This window comes from Artibeus jamaicensis, unplaced genomic scaffold (assembly GCF_021234435.1).
Source record: "Artibeus jamaicensis isolate MK-2021 breed Jamaican fruit bat unplaced genomic scaffold, CSHL_Jam_final contig_484, whole genome shotgun sequence".
Taxonomy (NCBI): Eukaryota; Metazoa; Chordata; class Mammalia; order Chiroptera; family Phyllostomidae; genus Artibeus; species Artibeus jamaicensis.
In genome coordinates this window covers 7613432-7637606 of record NW_026521859.1, presented here as the reverse complement: position 1 = coordinate 7637606, position 24175 = coordinate 7613432, and the positions used below count along the sequence as shown (strand labels likewise).

General features: G+C 38.1%; 1 protein-coding gene and 1 pseudogene across 1 annotated transcript in view; one reads left to right on the top strand and one right to left on the bottom strand.

Annotated features, from left to right (window-relative positions):
* Window positions 1-2969: 2969 nt before the first annotated feature.
* CD2AP (CD2 associated protein) overlaps window positions 2970-24175 on the top strand; it is a 139784-nt gene continuing 118578 nt past the window's right edge. The window contains exon 1 of the mRNA XM_053668282.1: window positions 2970-3054. Coding sequence (XP_053524257.1) covers window positions 3051-3054 — 4 coding nt within the window. The 5' untranslated portion in view covers window positions 2970-3050. The remainder of the gene's footprint in view (window positions 3055-24175) is intronic.
* Window positions 11277-11772, bottom strand: LOC119047178 (40S ribosomal protein S10-like; annotated as a pseudogene).

Here is a 24175-nt window from a genome sequence, read left to right as displayed (position 1 = left end):
AAAAAATCTGTTTTTAGCTGAATAAAATCAAAGTTAAATCTAAAATATGTGATAAATATGAGATTATCTTCTCGCTATATTTTCTATTCTCCAACTAATAGTTATTGCTGAGGAAAGCAATGTTTTGAGCTGCATAAAGAACTGGCTATATAAAAAAATATAAAATGTAGTGCATACTTTGAAGTCTCATTCAGGAGGTAAGACAAGATGAAAAGAACTTCCTGGAGTAATTAACAAGCAACATTGGCTTAGTAACTGAATGTTTGGAATGTAGTTTTATGTACCGTTTTGTAAGTTTAAAAAATACATTTCTAGATTTCATTCTTCTATTGGCGTTTCCTCTGGTTTTACCTGTGGAAGACAGGATTAATTCTCGGATTGGGATTACTTTTTAGCTTTACTTCAGTCTTCTCAGCCTTTCTTATGGGTCATATTCCCTGATCCATCCAATTCTTTCATAAGCCAATATTTCAACATTAGCTCGATGGGATATTGTCCTCTGAATTTGCAGTGATTTTGCTTAATTTTCTAACTTCTAAAGTGCAGGATTTATTACAGAAATAGTACAGACCCTGAGATTTCTAGGCGAGAACTGATTGTAAATATTTGATCTTGTTGTCAGGTCATGTGACTTAACTTCTGGTTAAGAAAGTATGGTTACCTTATCTGCTTGTGTCCCCACTCCTTATCACTCATTTACTCACTAAAACCTTTGACTGACTTTTCTGTTATATATATTCTGAATAGACATATTATATATTCTGAATTTATACTTCCAAAGGTAACCTTATTGTCAAATTCAATGGTCTTTTCCCCTCCTGTTTGTTTTCCTTAATTTCTACTCAGTTCTATGCATTGGAATGTCCAGGATTCTAGAGACTTAGGAAATTAGTTCTCTTCAAATACACTATACCATTTGTTGTCTCCTTTCATAAATTTTCTTTTGCTTCCCACCAGTCTTATTCTTTCAAATCATAAATTGCATATTTTCTTATGGGTGGCTGGAGCCATAGTTTGTTTAAGGCTCAGGAATATTCTTTTTGCATATCCACCTCCAGTCTTTATCTCTAGGACTCCTCAAGGATGAAATTATTGCCTTCCCCTAAGCTTCAATTTATACCTTTTTCTTTAAGCTCGACTTGCCCATAGTAATTTATTTTCCTTTAAATTCTCAGGCTTTTGACCCTCCCTACCTCATACTGTTAACAAACTGTGTTAATGTGTCACTTTCTAGTTAGAGTGCAAAATCTTTGAGGATAAGGGCTGTACTTCAGCTATTTTTTTTTTTTTTGGTTTGCTTGGTAGAGGTCAGTGAACATATACTCAAATATTTGTTGATTGGAAAAAGCACAATATATTCTAAGGTTTCAATATAACACAGCTAACACGTACAAGTAGTTTAGGTGTGCAGAGTAAATGATTTTCTTTTCTCCTTTTTGGCTTCTGATTGGGACTGACAATTCTTGTTATAAAGGTACCACTGGCAACATTTTTAGATATCATAAAGCATTAAAAGATGGCAAAAGTAGGCCTATAGGAGAGAGTGGAAATGGATATTTACAAGGCTGCTACAATGTGCCAGACACTGGGCTTTGCACTGTGAAATTTTTTTTCCCAAAAGACTCAAGAAACTGAACTCCAGGGAGGTGAGTTAATTTACCCAAGTTTCCACAAGAAGTAAATGGTTGCGCTGAATTTCAGAAACCTAGGTCTGCCTGGTTTCAAAGGGCAAGGCAGTTTTAGTATTGGATGATTGTTAGAAATGACGTATTTTCTTTAAAAAGCATAGGCACAGTAGTTGGCATTCAACAAATATTGCTGTCTGGTGATTGGGCACGCTTAAACAAGCAAGGAAAAAGCTGGCTGAATTAATTATACTTGTTTCTAACTCTAAGAAACGCTATTTGATTACAATAATCCTTCAGTATGCCCTTCAGTACTGAAGATTGAAAAAAAGCCTGGTAATATTTCAAGTCATGAATACTCCCCTCCCTACATCATGTAACAAATTATACTTCTAAAAGAGAAAAGGGATTTAAAGTTTTAAACTGACAGAGACTAAAGTAAGCCAATAACTTATTCTTGTAAAAGAGAATTTATTTTGTGCTTCGCGTTTTGCTTTTTGATGAAGAAAATCCTTCTGATTCTCAAGGAACTTCGCAAGGTGAACTCCGGGGCCCCGGTAAGCAGCTGGGCCGCTGAAGGTGGAAACCAAGCGGGTCGCTCTCTCTCTCGTCGCCTCTTTTCTTTTAGGTCCCCCAGAGCCTGCAGTTCTGCAACACCGCACAGCCGCCTCGGAAAGTGGGGCAAACCGAGCTCACTTTGCCTATCAGCAAAAAACTCTTTGTATTCAGTGGAGGCGACAAACCAGACAAAACGCCCTCCCAGCTGTTCCAAACGAGCGCGGAGGACTAACCGCGGCCTCTGCAGCTTCCTCCTTCGTCCGCTCGCCGCACCTGGACGCTGACGTTGCGCGACCCCCGGCTGTGACGTCACCGCACCTGGCACAGACCCGGCCGGGTGTTTAGGGCCCGCGGGACAAGGAATCAGGATTCTCGCGAGATTTGCCTCCTCCTAGGCCCAGCTCCTGACACCCTCCTGGCCGCTCTGCGGGTTTCTACCTCGGTCTTTCGTGTCGCGTTCTGGAACGCGACAGGCGGGCTTTGAAGGGGAGGCGAGGGGCGGGTCCTGGGGTTCGGGGAGCGGCTACGGGCTGGAGCCCGCGGCCTAGACGAACCGGCTGGTTTCGTTCCCCTGCGGAAGCGTCGCAGGGTGGGAAAACCGCTGCCTGGGCGGGCGGGCGACGGCCCTCCCACCACCGCGGCTTTGGGGGAGACCAGAGTCGTGTAGCCGCCACCGCCTCTTTCACACGGGCCTCACCGACGGGACTGTCCGGAGAGCGCCGCGGGCAGATGGAGGCAACTCCTCACCCCGCCTGAGCTCTGGAGGGGCAGGAGCGAAGCGCAGGGCCCGCCTCCCGCCGCCAGAGCGGCGTGAGCTGCCGGAGGAGGAGTGGCGGCATCGGGCTTCTCCCCGCCGGGCCCCTCAGCATGGGTAAGAGACTCCGGGGGGCGCTTCACACGCCTGGAAGACCCTTCTGCTTCGGGAAGTCGGTTCCCCTTCTCCGTCTTCGCGGGGAAGGGTCGGGGTAGGGGGGACAGCCCCTCCGCGGCAACCTCGAACCCTCTTCTCCGCCACGCTGTCCCCTCAGTCCTGCCTTCCACCTTGTTCTCGTGGAAGATCGGCGGTGGGCTCCCGGGGCTGCCTCTCGCGCTCCCCTCCCGCCTTTTTCTTACTCTCGGGAAAGGTGAGGGAGTGGGGGATGGGGGCGCCGGTCACCTCTCCTCGCCCAGTCCCCGCGGAACTCAGCCCCGCGCTTCCCTCTGTTCCCCGGCCCCTTCCTCTCTCCCCCATGTGAGATCTCGTGTGATTGAAAAACTTGACCAAGAAGCACTTTCAACTTCTGCGAGGCATTGTAGATTGGCTTTCAAAGTTCTATTTTTGGTTGTTTGAAAAGGCAGTCTCCCCCCTTTACTGCCCCCTCGCTGAAATTTACAAGGGATGCCTCAAGGACAGGGAAGCTTGAGTATTTATTTACTCGGTTTCTACTTAAGCAAGCGTGTTGGCATTTAAATATTAAATCTCTGAAGAGTCGGTTGGGGTTTGGTAGGACTAATGTGTTGAACCCTTTGGGAAGCAGTTTCCTGTTTGGAGTTAGACTTCCTTGCTAAAAGGGGGAAAAGTACAAGGCCTTATATGTTATTTACTATGTGCTTTAAAGTTTTGTTTAGATCTAGGGATGTGATGCAGCCTGGTTTGAAAGGGAGTTTTGTTGAGCAGTGTAACAATACTATTGGTAACAAAGTGTCGCGCTGGGCTAAGCACCATCCCTCAATTCTTTAAAAATTAAAAGCAATTTTAAACAGCTGCTTAAAAAAAAAAGTGTGCCACCTTAAAGCATAAATTTCAGTCAACATAAGGAATAAGTATGCTCTTTCAAGAGTATTCTTGATTTTGGTTTTATAAAATAAATTAGGAGGATGCTATTATTTTTCGCTCTTGAGAGTTGATACTGCTTCATACCAGCAAACTATTAACCGAAATTAGTCATTTATGAAACTAACATGATTTAGACGCAGGGCAGATACAAAATACTGCTGATGTGGCACCTTCTGCCCACACATTGTTTTGTGGGAAATGCTTTAAGCATAGTGTTTATAGACACCCGCCCTGCTCTTCTGTGTTTTCTTAGTCTTTCTACTTTTATGTTCCTCCACCTCCCTCTAGCTTTCAGGTAACTTTTGTACACAAAGTGCTTCTAAACTCAGAAGCAGTTCAACCTTTGGTACTTGGAACTTTCATATGAATTCCTTTCTAATTGATCGGTTGAGCTTACTGGGTAATTGAGGGCTTATTCTTGAAGCATCTAATTATTAAAAAACTTTAATTTTTCTGAATGAAGGTCATACTAAAATCAAATATGTAATTCTTTTCTGTTTTGAATAGGATGCAAAATATAATTAAACTTCTTGATGACCTAGGGTCAAAACAATTTTGGGTGTGTCAGTGACTGTGATACTTTGAGTATCTGTTCATTGTGTATAGGACTGTTGATAAGATTTTGCATTTTGAGTACTTTTCTGCTTTGCTGTTGGGTGTGCTTGTCACTGAAATCAGTGTCCCCCTTCACCAAATCTGTTCTCTAGTTTTTCTAAAAGTATGGGAATCATACTCATATTTGTAGTTCTGTACTAGGGAAAAATAAAGTAGACCTGTATGTAGTGTGTGAGATCCTCTTTTGAGAAAAATTAATGAGTATCAATATGTGGAGTATCTATTCTGATTGTTAAGAGGCCTTTTCTTAGTGACTTTTTCCCTGTTTCTTGGTTAGGTGAGTTGCCATGTTATCTTGGTAAAGTGGGATGGTTCCATACTCTCACCTTGACTACTCAGAATGTGTGTGTGTGTGTGTGTGTGTGTGTGTGTGTGTGTGTGTGTTAAGATTTATTTATTTTTAGAGAGAGGGAAAGGGAGGAAGATGGGGAGGGAAACGTCAATGTGTGGTTGTCTCTTGCGCGCCCCCTATTGGGGATCTGGCTCCCAACCCAGGCATGTGCCCTACACTGGGAATGTAATTGGCGACCCTTCCACTGAGCCACACCAGCCAGGCCAGAATGTGTTTTGAAGGTTGATTTCTTTGGGGCATTTGTAGTTAATTTTTGACAGGTATTTGCCGGACATTTCCATATGAGTGTATACTTCAGATTTAGTGGTCATGTAATAATTCATATTAAAATTATCAAAATCATTTAAGGGAGTTTTCTCTTATAATAGAAAACTCATTTGCCTGGTTTTGTTATCACTAGTCTTTATTTTTTATGATTTAAGGTGATAGTTTAAAATATTTACAGTTTTATATGATTTGTCACAAAATGAAAAAATTTTCAATTTCTTTGTTTTGAAATAACTTGTATATCTATTAGGTGATGGATCCTACATGTAGATGGTACAGAGTTAAGAGCATGGGTTCTGGACTGAGACAGCTTAAGGTCCAATCCCAGCTCTTTGACCTACTGACTGTTGTGACTAAGTTACTTTATCTCTCTGTTCTAACCTCATAGGTTGTTGGGAGGGTTGCGTAACTAATACTTGTACAGTGCTTAGAATAGGGCCAAGGGCTGGTTGCTGTTATTTTCATTTTCATATGATTTCCTTAATTCTTGTACAAACTTGAAAAAAACAATTCTCAATGTTTGACCTTGGGAAGCACCATATTATATTTAAAGGACCAGAGGGGACTTGACTGTTGTGGCTCAGTTGATTGGGCATCCTACTGCAAGGCGAAAGATGGCCAGTTAAGTTCCCCTTCTGGGCATGTGCCTGGGTCTGGGTGGGTGTGTAAGAGGCAGCTGATTGATGTTTCTCTCACACATTGGTGTTTCTCTCTGTCTGTCTTTCTCTTCCTCCCTTCCCCTTTCTCAAAAAAAAAAAAGGAAAATCTTTTTGGTTTTGTTTTTTTTAAGGACCAGCAGGGTGAGATGGTTTTGTACCAATTCAGAAATAGAATTTTATATATTGTATTCTCACAAAAATAGTGTAGAAAGATACTTTCAATATTAGGAATACTGTGAGTAAGTCCAGTATTGGTAGTAGGTTTAGTGGTTTAGGAAAAAGTTAAGGATGAGTACTAGTACAGCCTGTGTGTATCAATATTTTATGTTAAACTAAAGCCCTGTTTTAGTTTCTACAATTATAAGTTTATCATAAAATTTGAGGCATTATGAGTGAAAGGATTTGGGAAAAGATTCAAAGAGATAGAAAGGCAGTACTTACTTTTCTTATTCCAAAAGTACAGATCTGTATTTTGGAGTTGAATAAGATAGAAAGCAAGTGGCACAAAGTGTGAACTTATTTTTGAGCAAGTAAGTGGATTTTAAGGACTGAATCTCTTAATTTTAGATAAGGTTATGAACTTTTAAATTTAAATTATTTTCTATAAGCTCACATATATAACAAGCCAACATATTTAAATTACAGAGTAGTTATTTTTTAGAGATTTTATTTATTTTCTTTTTAGAGGGAAAAGGAGGAAGAAAGAGAGGGAGAGAAACATTGATCAGTAGCCTCTCACATACCCCCAGCTGGGGATCTGGACTTGCAACCCAGGCTTGTGCTCCACAATTGAACCAGTGACCTTTGTCTTGCAGGTCGGCATTGAATTCACTGAGCCACACCAGTCAGGGCTAAATTATTAGGTAGTTTTAATGGACAAAAAATATGCAGTTGGTTTAGAAATGATAAATGCAGTTACCAGTATATAACAGAGTGACTTGTTTTTTTATTTTACTTTGTTGCCCTGTTTGGAGAAAATCTTGATTCATACAGATAAGTAGTGGCAAATGGAAATTGCCTGTTACTGGCTCACCTTTCAATCAGTTAAATTAATCCACCACATGAAAGAAGAATATTAGAAAATTTTTGTTTCAGAGTTGGATTTCTAGCAAATCTAATGATCATTTGTATTCCTTAATTAGTAAGTCCTTAGGATCAGATTTTTTTGTAAGTATTTCAAACTTTGAATAGTTACAATTCCATAAAATCACTTAAGGGTGACAAGTCACATTTGTAATGTTTTATATTTTCTACAGAAGCTAGCCTAAAGTTTGCCATGTATCCCCCTCCAAATGAGGGGTTTGCAATACTATGATGTCACATTACCTTAGTAATATATGAATATTAAAGCATTTAATATAAAAAATTATAAAACATGAAATGCTTTTGCTTCATTTCATATAGCCAATCAAAAATAATCTCCAAATTTTTATTGATACATAATCCAAATTTATAATTTTTTCCTCCCCTCCTTAGTCTTGGAATATCCTCTCCTATTAAATGTATTTTGTGTGGTAAATGTTTGATTTTTTTAATGTATATGAAGAAATGGTGTCATGTCCAGGGCCTGAAGATAGGCAAGGAAAGAGCTGTAATGATTCTTGGTTTGGATGAAAATAGGACAGGTGCTGATCTTTCCAGGTAAACTAAAGCAGGTTGTGAGAGATCTGAAAGTTTCAGTTTGTGTTCAGAAAATAAATGGTGAATAAAACCTAACATATAATTGAGATTTAGGTAAATTGGGTACTCATTATGAGCTTTGACTTGCTTAGTTTTAGTCTTTGATATCCAATTACTAGGCAGATTGACTTCAGGCTGGACTTAGTTTTTCTAGATAGGGGAGAGGCCAGAAAACTGGTCTGGGAAATCTGGGTGAAGGTTCATCCATATATACCTACAGTTAGCCTGTAAGTATGAAGGATGGGTGTAGCCAAAGGCAGTGTGTGGATAGGTAGGTGGAGCAGGCCACCTTGGTGTGGGAGTGGGATGGTGGTTGCTAGCAGGCACTAGGTAGCAGTTTGGATTGCCATCTTGGGAGTGAGGGAAGTGGGGTTTGTCAGTAGGTCTTGAGGACCTAGCCACAGGGAAAGGAAACCAGACAGGGTCCAGGTTTCTTATGAGAGAGACAAGGTAGATACTTGTTTCCAGGATGAGTTTGGTTATTGGAATTGGTTAAGATGAGCCAAACAGTAAAACTGACAAGATGCTGGACTCCTAAGCTGTCAGGGGTGTCTAGCCTTTTGGCATCTCTGCCACACTGGAGGAAGAGGAGTTGTTTTGGTCCACACATTAAATACATTGTGACACATAATCACACATATACCCAAAATCTCATAATGTTTTAAGTAATTTTTGATTTTGTATTAGGCTGCATTTATAGCCATCCTGAGCATATGGTGCCTTTGGGCTGCAGGTTAGATTCCCCGTTTGATCTTACTGGCTTGGCCAAAAAATTCATTTAGTTTTTTTATGTAAGATGGTTCTAGTAGCACTTAGTTGTCTTTAACTTCATTCGGAAAGAGTTTTGTTAGATTGTATTGTGACAGTTGTTGTATCAGCATGCATTTAAAAAAACATTAAAATTGGTGAATTTTTGTGTAGCCATTTTAATATTGAAGATGGAAGAAAATAAGCGACATTTTTGGCATATTGCGCTTTATTTCAAGAAAGATAAAAACACAACTGATATTAGATTTTATCTCTTCTCTTCTTTCAAATAAGGTATACTTGTCCTTTTCAGTCTTCCCTCACACGTCCTCATCTCATTCTCCTCAGCTTTCTTTAGGTTTATGTTAGTTAGATGTTCAGACTATTAAGCAGATAGAATCCCCTTCGTAGTCTTACTTGGGCTTTTCTGACCTATTTGTACTATTTTTCATTTTTCAGTCATAGCGTTGGCTTTTAGCCCAAGTGAGAGAGGCATTTTTTCTCTGAGCTCCTAAATGTTTCCTCCTTTGGGCTAAATTTGACCTTACCTGTTTGTTTTTGTTTGAATATTGTTGGCTTCTGAAGGTCTCAGGTACTTGGGTGATTTTTACTCTTACTTTTTCTTGCAGTTGAAAGCATACTTAAGTCATTTGTACTTAAGGGAGTTTTTACTCTAAGAAGAACTTCTCCTTTTAATAAAATTCATGATTCTAAAATGACATCTAGCCTAAGATGTTGATCTAGTGTCTGTCACATATGGCAGTGTTAGGGATTCATTCTTTCCTAAAACCTACTTATGTCACGTCAGTCCTTTCCAGTGCCTCCAGTAGACTTGCATTTCATAATCTTAAAGGTTTTGTATACTTTGTTAAACTTCCCATCATGATTCCATTCTGTTTCTCATGACTAGGATGAGATCCTAAGTTCCTGTGTCTATTTTAGTGCCACTTAGCTCAGGTTATTTTTTGATGGTTCAGTGTTCAGGTGATTTCAAAACATTGTGTGGCGTATAATCATTGGGAGTTTCTAGTAGAAAAATACTTTAAGTATGGTAACAGTAATGAACAGTTTCTACCAACATTAAGAGAAAGATTCTCTCACATCATTAAGGAAATGAGTGTTAGAAAAGAGATTAATCAGAAATTTATGTTATTGTGAGCAGTATGATTAATGTCATGCTAGACATTAGAGGAATTAGGACAAGTATGGTGGTGGGGCAAAAAAACCTGAATTATCTTCTGGAGGGTAGACCGCTTATAACAGACTTCCCCTGCTAGGTGAGTGTTCTAGGCAACCATCTGTATCATTGTAGCAGCTGGCATTATTATGAGAGGCTGAGTTAGGCTTCAGTGAATTTGTTTTTAAAAGCTATTTCAATGTGTTTTTCCTATTTCATGATGGGTGACTTATGAGCTTACCTACCCATGTGCACTCAGTGTTCAGCAGTTTTTGACCAAAAACAGCATAACCCTGTGCCCCCACTCTCCCTATTTAACTGATCTCACCCTGAGCAACATTTTTTTCCCCTTTGTCCTCAAGGGGAAAGGTTTTGCTCATGTGGAAGAGGTGAAACAAAAAGCAGAAGCACTAAAAGGCATCAAAATCATTGAGTTAAAAAACTGTTTTGAGCAGTCAAACAAATGTCTTGATAGGTGTATTGCATCAAATGGAAAGGACTTTGAAAGTGACTGAAGTTTAAACATGTAAGAATATTATAAATCAATTCTGGGTTTTTTATGGTTCCTCTCTCATGCAAGTTTTGGTGCCTCAAGTAGTTTACAGCAGTATTGGGCATTGGTCATATTATTAGAATTACCTGGGATTTTAAAATATTTTCTCACAACCCCTTTAAATTGTGATATAAATTCTGCCTTTCCTACCCAGTTGTTAGAGTGTCATAAATGTGTTGGGATGGTTTATAGTGTGATACAGATTAACAGGTGAATCATTGGAAATCCAAACCAGTGAGGAATTATGTAGTACATTAAAAGAATATATGCGAAGTCAGAAATATTAAGATGTACTAAGAGAAGCATAAGGAAGAAGCATAAGGAAGCATCAGGATAGATTCCTGCATCGGAAGACAAATAAGATTTATTCATCTCTCTGTAGTTTGGCCAGTCACATGGTAAGTACTTGGCAGTGGTCAGGATATTTTTTCTACTCCTGGCACTGAGTCTTTAGATTGAAGCACACCTTCAGTTGATGTCTTAAGATCGTTTTACTTGAAATATTCAAACTGACTTAACCTTCTTTGTATCTATCAGTGCTCCACTACTAAGGAGGCCAAAAATTTACCTAACATCTAGACCGAGTTGATAAAATTGTCATTCCTATAGTATTTGTCATGATTATCGTAATAATGAAGTGCCATTTTGTTTTTTTTGGATTGTAAGTATAGAAGAAGTTCATATATTTGTAAAACTAAGACAATATAGTCTTGGCTAAAGTAGAGTATAATATTGTTAGGAAACATTTAAAGTTTTGTAAATGATAATATTTCTGTATTTTGTGACTTTTAATTTATTGACCAATGTGTTTCGCTGATATCAAAACACATTTAATGGTAGACTTTCATAAAAATTCCTACCATGCTGCAGAGGATTGTACTGTGGAGTATTTTTCCTTGCTGTTTAGGAGTGTATGTATGCATGCACATGCACACTTTTGTATATGTACATACTAAAGATAAAGACTCCATTTTTACTTACCTACTAATTAAGCCATTCTTATCAAACATGCTTTGTGGAGTAGCTTAAGAAAATTACCTTAAACGATGAAAATATGTCTGTTGAGAGATCAGAATTTTCAGAATGACTATCGAATGAACATTCCCACACAAATTTCCTAAAATTATTAGTATTCCTAAATCCTTTAAAACTCAATTGAATTTATTTTTAAATATTATATATCCTTTTAAATTTTAAAATATTCAACACAAAATAATTGCTCCAACATTACTGAGGTGGTTGACCACATCCATGACCATATCTGCCTGTAAACTGGAATTCGGTTGCTGACCTAGGCCTGGCCCCAGCCTTCTTGTTGGTACCAGGGGGCACAGTGCTCCTTCTGTAGGTGTCTCTGTTTGTTTCCCCTTGTGTCAGTCTTGTAGGGATCTGACTCTCCAGACCTTCTTCGGGCCTTTGCCCGCCATTCTCAGGCTGGATTCAGGCAAAATAGAAGGTACATCTCAGGGGGCAGGTGGTGGTAATCATGGAGATACTGGATGCCCTTGTTGTAGGGTAGCAGTAGAAATGTCTACAGGCAAACATCCATCATGTAGCCTCATGATGTGTGATATTGTATGACCTTCATGATGTGAAGATTAGGCACATTCTTGTCTGCCAGCTCAGGGTGTTTAGGCATGTGAATGTCCTTCTTGTCAGCCATTACTCCCTCCATAAAATGGAGTTCATAAATGGCTATCTGGTTCTTCTGGGGAGTCAACATCACAATGGGCGCAGCATCTGAGGTCAGACACCTGGAACAGAAGGGACTAAAATGCAATGGAATTTATAATTTAGAAGTTTATAGTTTAAAGCTAAAATTAAAACTGTTGTTAACAGTTCTCTTCATTTCATATGTAATGACCTTACTTGCCCTGAACTCATTGAGGCCAGTAACCACATAACTTAACTTAATTCTACTAAAAAAATGTGTTCACAGTTATGCCCTCCTGCCTGATGTGGCTCAGTGGATTGAGTGCTGGCCTGAGAACCAAAGGGTTTCTTGTTCGATTACCAGCCAGGGCACATGCCTGGGTTGTGGGCCAGGTTCCCAGTAGAGTGGGACATCAGAGGCAACCACACATTGATGTTTCCCTCTCTTTCTCCTTCCCCTTTCTCTAAAAATGAATAAATAAAAGTCAGTTGAGAATATGTACATGAAAGCACTGCGTAGCTTGTATTAAAAATACTGTATAGAGGTCAAGCATCCTAATGCAAGAACAACAACTTGCTGAATAGTTATCTTCCTTTCCACGACCCAAATGTTAAATTACCATATTCTGATACCAGGACAGAACCCTTAATAACTAACAGAAAATTGGGAGGCATTCTAATGAATAATACAAACTTTAAACATACTGAAAAATTTCCACCTAAACCAGATTAACAGAGCATTGCCTAAATGTAATGAACTCCTGTTTCAAGTTGGTGCATGAGGGTCTAACTTTCGTTTTAGAAAGAAACTCTTTAATCCTTTTTGTCTGACTTACTGAGTCTCTTAAATCCCTCTAGTAGAGAATCAGTGATCAGGGATATTAAGCATCTTGTTAGGTGGGTCTGCTGATTGCCTGTTCTGTGTTTGTTACATTTACATGTTTCCAGTAAATAGAGTGAAAGTTACCTGTTTTGCAGATAACAGACATTTCTGTATGTCTACAGGTTCTATGTTAAACAAATTTACACATATAGAATTAATTTGCTTTAAAAAGTTTGTCTTAAATAACTTGAACAGTGTTGATTGAACTGTAAAATTATACCATCTTCAGTGGGTGCTGGGAAGCAAGTATACATATGTTCCTTGAAGCATATTGAATTGGTAAATTACCTACCAGTAAATTTGCTAGTAGCTATGTTAAAAAGAAGAAACAGATGAAATTACTATTTTTTAAAGATTTTATTTATTTTTATTTTTAGAGAGGGGGGAAGGGAAGGAGAAAGAGAGGGAGTGAAATGTGTGGTTCATTCATTTCACATTGGTTCAACCAATGTGTGGTTGCCTCTCACGCCCCCCTAGTGGGAACTTGGCCTGCTCAAGGCCAAAGTCCTTGAGCAGGCCAAATCAGTGGCCCTTTGGTTCACAGGCTCGTGCTCAATCCACTGAGCTATACCAGCCAGGGCAGATGAAATTGTTTTTAATATGTTGGGCTAAAGAAAATTTAATTTTACATGCAATATAAAAAGTTAATCATAAGATAGTTTACATTTTTTTCTGTTTTTGAAATCTGGGGTGTATTTTGTATTTATATAATGTCTCAGTTTGGACTGTCCACAATTCAGATGCTCGGTAGACACCTGTGGCTGTTGGTTACTAGCTGGATAGTGGTTTCAGAATGTAAATCTTACAGGTTTGTTGTGAGTCTAATGAAAATATATATAAAAATATTTTGAAAGTATTATACTATTGTAAATTACTATAAGGATTTATACAGTATTAGGGTTTGTTAATAATAAATTATTTTTGACCTTATTTGATTAATTCTGTATTAGATATTTAATTGGTGGTAATTTATTATAACTAAATAACATCTTTTCTAATGGGAAAAATGTTCAATTTAGTGGACTGCATGTAATAGGCCTGCAGTTTATTTCATTCTGTTTTCTAAATATAATACGATTTTGGCACTTGGTCTACTAATGTTGCTTGAATGTACAGTTTGGCCTTAGTAATAAGAGAGCTGTTCTTTCAGTGTAGAATGCTAACCTTTAGAGATAAGTAAGATTAAGAGTAGCATTTCACAAATAATGCTGTCAGTCAAAAGCTCAAAAAGAAAACACAAGTAATTATTGGGGATGTGATAAGTTCTCAGAAATGACAGGGGGAAAACATTTCAGAAGTCTGTCAGCTTCAAACATAAAAAATTTTGTACAGACTTTGCGACGCCATTGTTCTGGCTAAAGGATCTATATCTTTTATTGTCTATTTAGTGAGTTCTGTGATCTGAAACAAGTTCTGAAGGACTGTTAAATAGCTATTGTGTGATCTCATTCCCAGATACTAACATTTCTACTTGTTTTTAATCAGTCATATCCCACACTAATTGTCTCTTTCCCAGGAAAATAAAACAGTTTTTTTAATCCTCACTTGAGGATATTTATTTCACTGTTTATAGAGAGAGAGGAGAGAAACATCCATTTGTTGCTTTCCATATATACCAGACTGGGGATTGTGCATGCCTGAACTGGGGATTGAATGTACTTGGGCTAGGGATCAAACCCACAGCCTAGGTATGTGCCCTGACTGGGAATCAAACTCACAACCTTTTGCTTTTGGGACAGTGCTCCAACCAACTGAGCTACACCAACTAGGGCAATTATAATTTTATCTTGTTAGTAAATACCTTGATTAAAATTTGACAAATGTTTCTTTAGGTCTTTATATACCAATTAGCAAAGACAGAAGCACTCAGAATAAACAGGTGGGCAAAATCCTTGCACTCCAGTTACTTAATCATTACTAGGGAGATTGCAGTATACTATTGTAATATTTATTAGGTAGTACTTCTATTTATGGCATAGTTCTATGCACTTTACAGACATTATCTTCAATTAATTCTCTCACCAAATTACACATTTTGGGCAACTGTTATTTTTCTTGTTTTATAGGATAGGAAACAAGCACAGAATTATTGATCAGTTCTCAATCCAGGCAATCTTCTTCCAGTGTTGGTACTATTAACTACTATAAAATGTGGGGTGAATTCCTAACTCTTCCTGAGTGATGTCGTTTGGGTTACAGATGATAAACCATCTTGATTCTCTTATCCAGCGCTTCTTTTTTAAAAAGAAATCCATTCTGTCCACATTGTAATTTACTGTGTAATTTCCTTATTTTACTATATTGTTTATTTCTGTCTTACCCTATTAGAATATAAACTCTAGTAGTGAAGAGAGTTTTGTTTTTTCTTCTTAGATGTATCGAAGTGCCTAGAAGAAGTGCTTTTCAGTAGCAGCCACTCAAATATTTGCTTATTTGAGTACTGAGCTTGATTATACTTGTGTTAAAATAAGAATTTAAATAAGAATAAGAATTTAAAGTTTTAGGCAATATGCTATCCTTTTAATGTTACAGATAGGTGTTGAGCACATAGTATATGTCAGTCACTATACTGGAGTTTGGGAATACAAAGATGGGTAAGACACAGCCCCCTCCCTGCTCTCAACTCTGGCTAGATAATGTTTTTTGGTAATTTGAATTTAACACTTCTTTGATTCTAAGAATTTAGATTATTTTTGTGTGTGTGCATGCATTTATTTTTTTCTTTTTAATTAAATTTCATTTGATTATACTATTACTGTTTTCCCAGTTTTTCTTTGCCCCTTCCACCCAGCACCCCCTACTCCCTCAGGCACAAAGTTGTTCATGTCTGTGGATCATGCATAAAAGTTCTTTGGCTACTCTCTTTCCTACACTGTACTGTATATCCCCTTGGCTATTCTGTAACTACCTATTTGTATTTGTTAATCCCCTTACCTCTTCTTCCAATCATCTAAAACCCCCTCCCATCTGTCAATCATCAAATGCTCTCCATATCCATGATTTTTGTCTCTGTTCTTGTTATTTGCTTAGTTTGTTTTGTAGTTTCTATTGTTGATATTATGTATTTATTACATAATTGTTAACAATTTTTGTTAACAATTTTTTTAATTCATTGATTTATTTTTAAAGAGGGGGAGGGAAGGAGAAAGAGGGAGAGAAACATCAATGTGTGGTTGCCTCTCACATGCTCCCTACTGGGTACCTGGCCTGCAACCCAGGCATGTGTCCTGACTGGGGATTGAACCAGTGACCCTTTGGTTCTCAGGCTAGAGCTCAGTTCACTGGGCTACACCAGGCAGACCCTGTTCACAGTTTTGATCTTCTCTTTCTTAAATAAGTCCCTTTAACATTTGATATAATAATAGTTTGCTGATGAATAATAGTTTTTTCTTGTCTGGGAAGTTCTTTATCTGCCCTTCTATTCTAAATGATAGCTTTGCTGGATAGAGCAGTCTTAACTGTAGGTCCCTGCTTAACTAACTTCTTTTCTCTTGGTGCTTTTAAGATTCTCTGTTTTCCTTTAATCTTTTGCCTTTTAATTATGATGTGTCTTAGAGTGGGCCTCTTTGTATCCATCTTGTTTGGGACTATACTTCCTGGACTTGCAAGTCTATTTTCTTTGCCAAATTAGGGTAGTTTTCTTTCATTATTTTTTTCAAATAGATTTCCAGTTTCTTGCTTTTTTTACCCCCCTTCTTTTGATAATCTCCTATTGTGGGTCTGTTGGACTCTTGAAGTTGTCCCAGAGTCTGCTTATCCTATCCTCATTTTTTTGGTTTCTTTATTCTTATTGTTCTGATTGTTTTTTTACTTCCTTATGGTCCATATCTTTGATTTGATTCTCAGTTTCATCCACTCTCCTATTGTTTATTTTTTTAATTTTTTAATTTTATTGATTATGCCATTACAGTTGTTCTATTTCCCCCCTCCACCTTGCACACCCCTCCTCCATCCCCCCTTTAGTTTATGACCACCTGTCTCAAGTTCTTTAGATTCTATATTTCCCCTACTATTCTTACCCTCCCCCCTATCAATTTTCTATCTACGGTCTATGCTATTTATTTTCTGTACCTTCTCCCCTCTTCTCTTTCTCCTACTCCCCTGTTGCTAACCCTTCATGTGATCTTCATTTCTATGGTTCTGCTCCTGATCTAGCTGTCCTCTTAGTTTGCTTTTGTTTTAGGTGTGGTTCTTAATAACTGTGAGTTTGCTGTCCTTTCACTGTTCATCTTTTTTATCTTTTTCTTAGGTAAGTCCCTTTAATATTTTATATAATAATGTCTTGGTGATGATGAACTCCTTGAACTTGATCTTATCTGAGAAGCACTTTATCTGTCCTTCCATTCTAAATGAAAGCTTTGCTGGATAGAGCAATCTTGGTTGTAGGTCTTTGGATTTCATGACTTGGAATACCTCTTTCCAGCCCCTTCTTGCCTGTAAGGTGTCTTTTGAGAAATCCGCTGACATTAGTGTATTCTTCGGTTGACTGGATCTTCTTTTACTTGTTGAGATCTTCACTAAGTTCCTTGAGCATCCTTATAACCAGTGTTTAGAACTCTGTATCTGATAGATCACTTATCTCCATTTTGTTTAACTCTTTTTCTGGAATTTTGATCTGTTCTTCATTTGGGCCATGTTTTCCTTGTCTCCTCATTTTGGCAGCCTCCCTGGGTTTGTTTCTGTGTATTAGGTAGGACAGTTATGACTCCATGTCTTGGTAGTGTGGCCTAATGTAGTAGGTGTCCTGTAAGGTCCAATGGCACAGCCTCCCCTGTCACCCAAGCTGGGTAATTGAGGTGTACTGTTTGTGTGGGCTGAGTATACCCTCTTACAGAGCCTTGATTGCTATTGTCAAATCATTGGGAGGAATTTATCCAGGCCAGTCAGCTGAAAGGACTGGCTGTGACCACTGACCACCAACCTCTGCCCTCCTTGGAGGATGTACCTTGTAGGGGCAGGGTGGTGGTGCTCTGATGTGGTCTGTAACTCTCCGGTGAGGGCATAGGCTCTGGCGTTTCCCAGGTGGTGCAGGCTGAGGTCACCCCTAACCTGTTTTCTGCCTAGGGCCATGTTTCATGAGATATGATAGAATCTGAGATGGCTGCTGCTTGTGCTGAGCTTGGATATTCCCAGGTGAAGTCAAGGTGTGAATCTAGGCTGGCAGCTGCTAGGCAGGGCCTGGGGCCACTTAGCAAGATGTATGGAGGCTTGGGGTTTACTGAGGCTGGTTGTTGCTTGTTTAATCGAATTTAGAAAGTTGTGAAGCCTGATTCAAGATTAGCTATTCATGGGGACAAGTGATGTTTAATAGTTTCTGTGGGCCCATAAGTTGGGTGGGACGGAGTCTCAGGGAATCTCCACAGTGGGGCAATGGTGTTAGCCAGGTCATTGGAGTCTCAGATATGACACCCACCTGCTGACTCTTTGGCTCTGTAGGAGGAGGGTTCGGAAAAGGGACAATGATCTCTGCCTGCCTTTCTGTCCAGGAGAAAGCTGTCCCCCAGTTCCTGCCTTGATGCCAGAAACTTCATTTCCTCCCTGTATACTACTGGTGCCTTTCAAGCTGGTACCCAATGCTAAGCTCAGAAGGAATGAGTTTGAGTAAGTCCATATGTGGGTTCTTTAAGCAGAACTGCTTCAGACTCCAGACTTTTCTTCCAGTGACTCATTCCCCACTGGTGTTTGCAGCCAGAAGTTACGGAAATTTACTTATCTTGATAGCACTGGAACCCTGGGCTCGGGGGCCTGTCGTGGGACTGGGACTCCTTGCTCTCAAGATATCCCTCCCGAATTTTTATCCACCACACGTGGATGTGGGACCAACTTGTGTATATCTCCACCTCATACTGGTTTTGATGTGGTGTCATTAATTCCATAGTTGTCAGACTTACATTCAGCTCAATTTCTGATGGTTCTGAGTGATGATTGTTCTGTATTTCACTTGTAATTTTGATGTGGGTGTGCAAGGAGGAAAGCCATGTTTACCTATCTACATGTATTTATTTTTGGTGGGTGCTTAGCAACAAGGAGGAGTTCAAATGATTCTGATTATTAGAGGTTATTGAAGTTGTTTGTATAACTTCATTATGTTTGTAAAGTCTACTTAGAAAGTGAATGAAATTGTCTTTTATAAGAACTTTCCATTTTTTGGTAAGTTTAAAATTTATTTTTTGCTGATGTTTTGTTGTTTATTAGCGTTAGGGAATGCTTACAATGCTAGAAATTTTATTGAACATTTAATCACCACAGGAGCATTGTGGGGTAAAACTTCGCTGTTTCCAATCTTCAGATTCAGAGATTGAAGTTAGAGAGATTTTTAAAATTTATTTATTTATTTATTTATTTATTTTAGAGGGGGGAAGGGAGGGAGAAAGAGGGGGAGAGAAACATCAATGTGCTGTTGCCCCTCACATGACCCCCACTGGGGGCCTGGTCCGTGCAACACAGGCATGTGCCCTGACTTGGAGTTGAACCGGCCACCCCTTGGTTCGCAGCCCACGCTGTTAGAGAGATTTTTACTTAGTGTCATACCCAGGATGTGGAGAAGGCAGATCACAATTGCCTGGTTGGCCTTATTTCAAAGCATATCTTTTTAGTTATTTCTTAAAATAACTTTGGAAGGAGAAGAATGTTGAGCTGAACAGAACAAGTAATATTAATTGAAATGACTATCCTAAAAAATAAGAAATATGGATAATTATCACCTAAAATGGTAAATCCATAGTAGACATTGCTCATGTATTTGGGTAACTATTTTCTCTTAAAACTTTTCACAAATATTATGTTACACAATGGTCTTTAAAAAAACTTTTAGAAATTGATTTGAGAGAGTGAGGGGGAGGGAAAGAGAGAAACATGGATTTGTTGTTCCCCTTATTTATTCATTCATTGATTGATTCTTGTATGTTACCTGACCAGGGATTGAACCTGCAACTTTGGTACTTTAGGACGACACTTTATCTGGCCAGGGCTAATCTAAGATCACCTTTCAATAACACTGCACCACTTCATGTGTAATGTAGGTACCATAGAGTATTCCTAATCCCCCCTTATGGCATTGTTATCATTCATTCATCTATCCATATGGTATAATCACCAAAAACATTGTAACTGTTATTTAAAAAATTATTTTTTAGGTCAGTTAAGATTAAGAAAGACAAAAAGTTTTGTTTTACCTTAATTTAGTTCTTTGCCTTCATTCTTTCTTGTTTTATGTAGGATTGGCCAAAGCGTTCAATTCTTTTTTTCTGTAAGATTGTTCTAGTAGCACTTAGTTGTTTCTAACTTCATTCAAACTAGTTTTGTTAGATTGTATTGTGACAGCTGTCATATCAGCGTGCATTTTTAAAACACCTTATCAAAATTGGTGAATTTTTGTGTAGCCATTTTAACATTGACTATGGAAGAAAATAAGCAACATTTTCAGTATATTGTGCTTTATTAGTTCAAGAAAGGTAAAGACACAATTGAAATGCAAAAAAACAACTTGTGCAGTGTATGGAGAAGGTGCTGTGACTGACCGAATGTGTTAAAAGTTGTTTGAGAAGTTTCATGCTGAGATTTCTTACTAATGATGTTCCATAGATGGATAGACCAGTTGAAGTTGATAGCGATCAAATCGAGACATTAAGTCAGAACAGTCAGTGTTAATACCACACAAGAGATAGCTGACATACTCAGAATATCCAAATCAGTAGTTATTGTTGAAAAGTGTGTCTTTTATGGAAAAATTGAAATGGACTTTTTGGCCAACCCATAGATTTAAGTTACTTCTCCTTAAAGAACTTGCGTTAACATTTATTTCGTGGCAGCTCTTCTGGCAACGAATTCTTGTTTTTGTTTGAGAAAAAGATTTATTTCTCTTTCACTTCTGAAAGAAAATTTTGCTGGATATAGAATTCTATGTTTGTAGTTTTTTTTCTTTCAATACTTTAAATAGTTTAGTTTACTCCCTTCTTGCCTGCATGTGTCTGAAGAGAAAGAAGCCTGATGGAATTCTCATTCTTGTTCCTTTCAAGGTAAGGTGTCTCTGTCTCATGGATTTTTTTCAAGATTTTCTCTGTCTTCGTTTTTTTTGCAGTTTGAATATGGTATGCTTAGGTATAGACTTTTCCACATTTATCCTGCTTTGTGTTCTCTCAGCTTCCTAGATATGTAGTTTGGTGTATGTTATTAATTATGGAAAAATCTCCAGCATTATTATTTCAGATATTACTTCTGCTATGTTTCCTTTGTGTGTGTGTGTGTGGCATTATAGTTATGGGTATATTTACCTTTTGAAATTGTTTTACAGTTCTTGGATTTTCTGTTATTTTTAAAAAGTATTTTTTCTCTTTGCATTTCAGTTTGGGAAACTTCTGTTGATCTATCTTCAATCTTACTGATTCTGTCCTTGGCATTATCCAATCTGCTGAGGAACCTATCACTGGCATCCTTTATTACTGTTACAGTGTTTTTGATTTCTAATTTTTCTTGATTATTTATTGGAGTTTCCATCTGCTTACCTTGCCTACTGTTTTTTAAAAATGTATTTATTGGTTTTTAGAGTGAAAGAGGAAAGGAGGGAAGAGCAATTTGTTCCACTCGTTTATGCAGTCACTGGTTGTTTGGTGTATGTGCCTTGACCAGAGATCGAACCTGCAACTTTGGTGTATCATGATGATGCTCAAACCAATTGAGCTTCAATCTGGAACTACTCTGCTGGAGACTTACCCACTGTTCTCGCATATTGTTTTTTCTGTTATCACTCCTAACACATTAGTCATCGTTATTTTAAATTCTGTGTCTTATTCCAAAATGTGTGTTATATTTGCATTAGTTCTGATGCTTGCTTTGTGCCATTTTTTTGCCTTTTAAGCATGATGTGTAATATTTTTATTGAGAGTTGGACATAATGTATTAGGTAATAAAAGCTGAGGTAAATAGGTCTTTAGTGTAAGGTTTTATATTAATCTGGCTAGGAGGTGTGCTTTAATATTTGCTCTAGGCTTTGAATTCCTTTAGTGTTCTTGTTTTTGTCTCTCCTGCTGTTTTGGGTTTCCCTAGGAACTTTTTTCTCAGTATCTGCATTGTGTAACTTTTTCAGCAGTAATTAACTGTTGTCATCCTGGAGCCCTGTTGCTGTGGTTGTAAGGTGTAGGGGAATGGAAGCATCATATAATCTTAGAATTGATTCTCAAATTTTACAAGTCTTTAATAGTGCCTACCATCTCCTCTCCCCAAACGCGTGAGCACACACATGGAGACAAAATGGTAAGGGGGACTGAAATCTGAGAAATGCCCTTTTCATAGGTGAGATAAGTAAGTCTCTGATAAGGTCTTTTCCTTGGAGAGTGGGTCTTTGTTATGGAATGCTCTAGTTCCTGGTTATTTCACAGTGATTACTTTTCCTTTCCCCTTTGCCAGAACTACAAAGACATCTTTATTGGCTCTTCACTGTGAGAATCTGATGGGGTTCCTGGACGTAAAACCTACAGATGTGTGGAGCTCTCCTAGGACTGCAGTTCCCAGAAGTTTCCCACTCTCATGATATTCCACACTCAGCCTCCAGAAATTAATTAAAATTACCCCTTAAGCGTATGTAGTAGATTGACCTTTTGTCCCCCAAACAGTAATATTTAAGTTCTAATTGTTGGTAAGTATCATTGTGACATTATTTGGGAATAGTCTTTGAAGATATATATAAGGATCTGAACATGATACCATCCTAGGTTTAGGATTGGCTATAAATTCAGTGTCTGGTGTCCTTATTAAGAGCGAGGAAAGGGAGATCCAAGACAGAGATATATAAGGGGAAGGCCATGTGCAAATGGAGGCAGAGGTTGGAATTATGCAAGCCAAGGAGTTCCAGAGATTATTGGCAGCCCCCAGAAGCCAAGATAGAGGTGTGGAGCAATTCTTCCATTGAGTCTTCAGAAAGGTCTAACCCTGCTGGATACCTTGATTTTGTGATCTGGTCTCCAGAGCTATAACTGTGAGAGAAGAATGTTGTATTTTAAGTCACCTAGTTTGTGTTAGTTTATTACTGCTCTGGTAAACTGATAATAGTGTTCCTCCAGTCTGTGGCTCCAGTGGTTACTACTAGAAGTGATCCAGTAGATCTTGGCTGTGACACTCTGAATATGCATGCCTGTCTCTCCATATCTTGAAGTGGTGGTTTCCCCTGTGTCCTCAGTTCTCTAATAGGTCGGAGAGAAGTTATTGATTTTCAGTTTGTGCAGCTTTCTCTTGTTGTAAGGGTAAGAATGACAATTTCCCAGCTCCCCTCCCCAAGCAAACACCATGTTGGCACTGGAACTGTAAGTCAAGTTTTTTTTGTTTTGGGGGGGACTTTTTGGTTTGGCATTTTTATACTCTGTAATTTCAGTGATTAACACATGCATTTTATCTTTAAAAATCAAATGTTAATTGATACCTTTTTTCTTTTATACTATACAAAGATCTTAGAATAGTTTTCTGTCCTGAATTTTATACTGCAGCTATTTTAATCTTTAGAAACCTTTAATTTCCTTTATATTATTATTATTATTTAGGTTTTTAATATTGAGGTATAATCATCATATAACATTCATTTCATTGTACAGCATGATTTGATATTTGTGTTGCACAATAATCACCACAATAAGTCTAGCTTTGTTACCCACATACGTAGTTACAAATTTTTTTCTTGTAATGAGAGTTTTAAAGTTTTACTCTCTTAGCAACTTTCAAATATGCATTATAGTATTAACCAGAATCACCTTGCTGCATGTAATTGGAAGTTTGTACCTTTTGACCACCTTCACCTACTCTCCCCTCCCCAAGCAAACACCAATCTGTTCTCTATCTATGAGCTTGTGTTTTGTTTTGTTTTAAATTTCACATAAAAGTGAGATTTTGTACTATCTGGAATTTGACTTTTTCTGTCTGACTTATTTCACTTAACACAATACCTTCAGGGTCCATCCATGTTGATGCATGTGGCAAGACTTTCTTCTATTTTATAAGTGAATTGTATTCCTTTGTATAAATACCACATTTTCTTTATCCACTCATTCATGGATGAATGTTTAAGTCGTTTCATATCTTGGCTATTGTAAATAATGCTGCATTGAACATGGAGGTGCATATATCTTTTCAGATTTTTGTTGTCTCTGGATAAGTACCCAGAAGTGGATTTGTTTGATCATGTGGTGTGCTGTATTTAAGTTTTTGAGGAACTCTATACTGTTTTCCATAATGACTGTATCAATTTACATTCCTACCAACAGTGCACAAAGTTTCCCTTTTCTCTGCATCCTTGCCAACACTTGTTACTTCTTGTCTTTTTAATAATAGCTATTCTAACAGGTGTGAAGTGACATTTCCTTTTGGTTTTGATTTGTATTTCTCTGTTGATTTGTTATGTTGAGTACCTTTTAATGTACCTGTTGGTCATGTGTATGTACTTGGAAAAATGTCTGTTCAGATCCTCTGCCCTTTTTTTAAATAGGATTTTTTTTTCCTGTTGAGTTGTGAGCTCTTGATATATTCTGGAAGTTAACTTCTTATCAGATATGTGATTTGCAAATATTTTCTCCCACTTGGTAGATTACATTTTCATTTTGTTGAT